This window comes from Camellia sinensis, chromosome 8 (genome assembly GCF_055761805.1).
Source record: "Camellia sinensis isolate YWXY chromosome 8, ASM5576180v1, whole genome shotgun sequence".
NCBI lineage: Eukaryota > Viridiplantae > Streptophyta > Magnoliopsida > Ericales > Theaceae > Camellia > Camellia sinensis.
The window spans coordinates 43255101-43256362 of record NC_138968.1 but is presented as its reverse complement, the minus strand read 5'-3'; the positions used below and the strand labels follow the sequence as shown (position 1 = coordinate 43256362).

The 1262-nt window shown below is 50.8% G+C and overlaps 1 protein-coding gene across 1 annotated transcript; it reads right to left on the bottom strand.

Annotated features, from left to right (window-relative positions):
• Nucleotides 1-281: 281 nt before the first annotated feature.
• Nucleotides 282-941, bottom strand: LOC145797730 (uncharacterized). The gene is made up of 2 exons (XM_082885144.1): nucleotides 697-941; nucleotides 282-615 (listed from the first exon to the last, which is right to left on the bottom strand). Exons 1-2 carry the CDS (start codon nucleotides 939-941, stop codon nucleotides 282-284), a joined length of 579 nt encoding a protein of 192 aa, XP_082741270.1.
• Nucleotides 942-1262: the final 321 nt, after the last annotated feature.

Here is a 1262-nt window from a genome sequence, read left to right as displayed (position 1 = left end):
GACCCCGATGCGCCAGAAGTGCCTCCCAACTGAGGGCAATCTCTCTTCATATGCCCTGACTGACCGCATTGAAAGCAAGTAGGCCCCTGACCCTTACTCTGAGACCGGTTAGGTGGTGGTGGTGGCAACATCTGTTGTCCTCCTCCCTTCTATGGACATGCAAAGGCCTTGTGACCCGATTGTCCACACTTGAAGCAAGAAAACCCACTTGGTGCACTCTTTCCTGGGCCCGCACTAGGCAAAGAGAAAGTGGATCTAGACTGTTGCGGCTGAGACTGGGATTAAAAGGTGCTCTTACTCTTTTTGTTGGGTCTAAAGTCCTCCAGCGACCCTTGACCCCTAGACCTCGAATTCTGAAGTCTCTCATTCTCAGCCTCCACAATAATTTCCACATGTGCGGCCGCCTCCACAAGGCGATCATAACTTCGAATCATATTCCCAGAAACTTTGAACAAGATTTTCGTCCTCAACCTCTGCTCGAACTCAATGCAACGGTATTCCTCCGTCGCTACCAATTCCAGTGCAAACCGAGACAAACTAGAAAAGGTCGCTCCAAACTCGGCCACTGACATGTTAAGTTGCTTAAGGTCCTTGAACTCCAGCCTCAACCTCTCCCTAGCAGTGGGAGATAGGTACTTGTCTTGGAAGGCCACTATAAACGCCTCCCATGTTGGTGCTATCCAGCCTTTGGCATACTTCCACCATTGGCCTGCATCACCCTTGAGATAGTAACTTGCAAGAGTCACCCTTAACTCACTATCTTCTATGTGAAGCATTTCGAAAGTCTTTATGGTTTGCTCTAGCCATTCGTCTGCCTTCTTCGGCTCGGGGCCACCATGGAACTCATCCGGTTTGGCCCGTGAAAACTCCTTCGTGAGGAAGCTTGCCCTCGTCTCTACGACGTTCTCCCTAGCTTGGTTTTCTGCCCTAAGGATATTCATGGACTCCCTCAATGCCCCGTAATCTCCCAGGCTAGAGCCCCCACTACGACTTCGCCAGCTTGCCCCGGCACCTCCGCTTGCCCCATTTGTTCGGCCATGTCAGCTTGGCCTAGACCCTCTTCTTGTACCGGGACCTCGTGGACCGGTACCTCATGTACACCCCGGCGTCCCCTACCACACCTTCCTCCTCTACCACCACGACTTTGAACCCTTCCTGACATCCTAATTGAGAAACAAGATAAACAAACTTAGCACATAATTCCAGATATGCTCGCAACTTGCCTCACACATTAAACTAATGCAATTACACATATCCTACCA

Excerpts from the sequence above, each read along its gene's own strand:
- LOC145797730 (XM_082885144.1), bottom strand. The coding sequence starts at position 941 with ATGAATATCCTTAGGGCAGAAAACCAAGCTAGGGAGAACGTCGTAGAG. Across the intron at positions 616-696 it reads GATGCAGGCCAATGGTGGAA|GGAGAGGTTGAGGCTGGAGT; the intron begins GTATGCCAAAGG and ends TCCCACTGCTAG.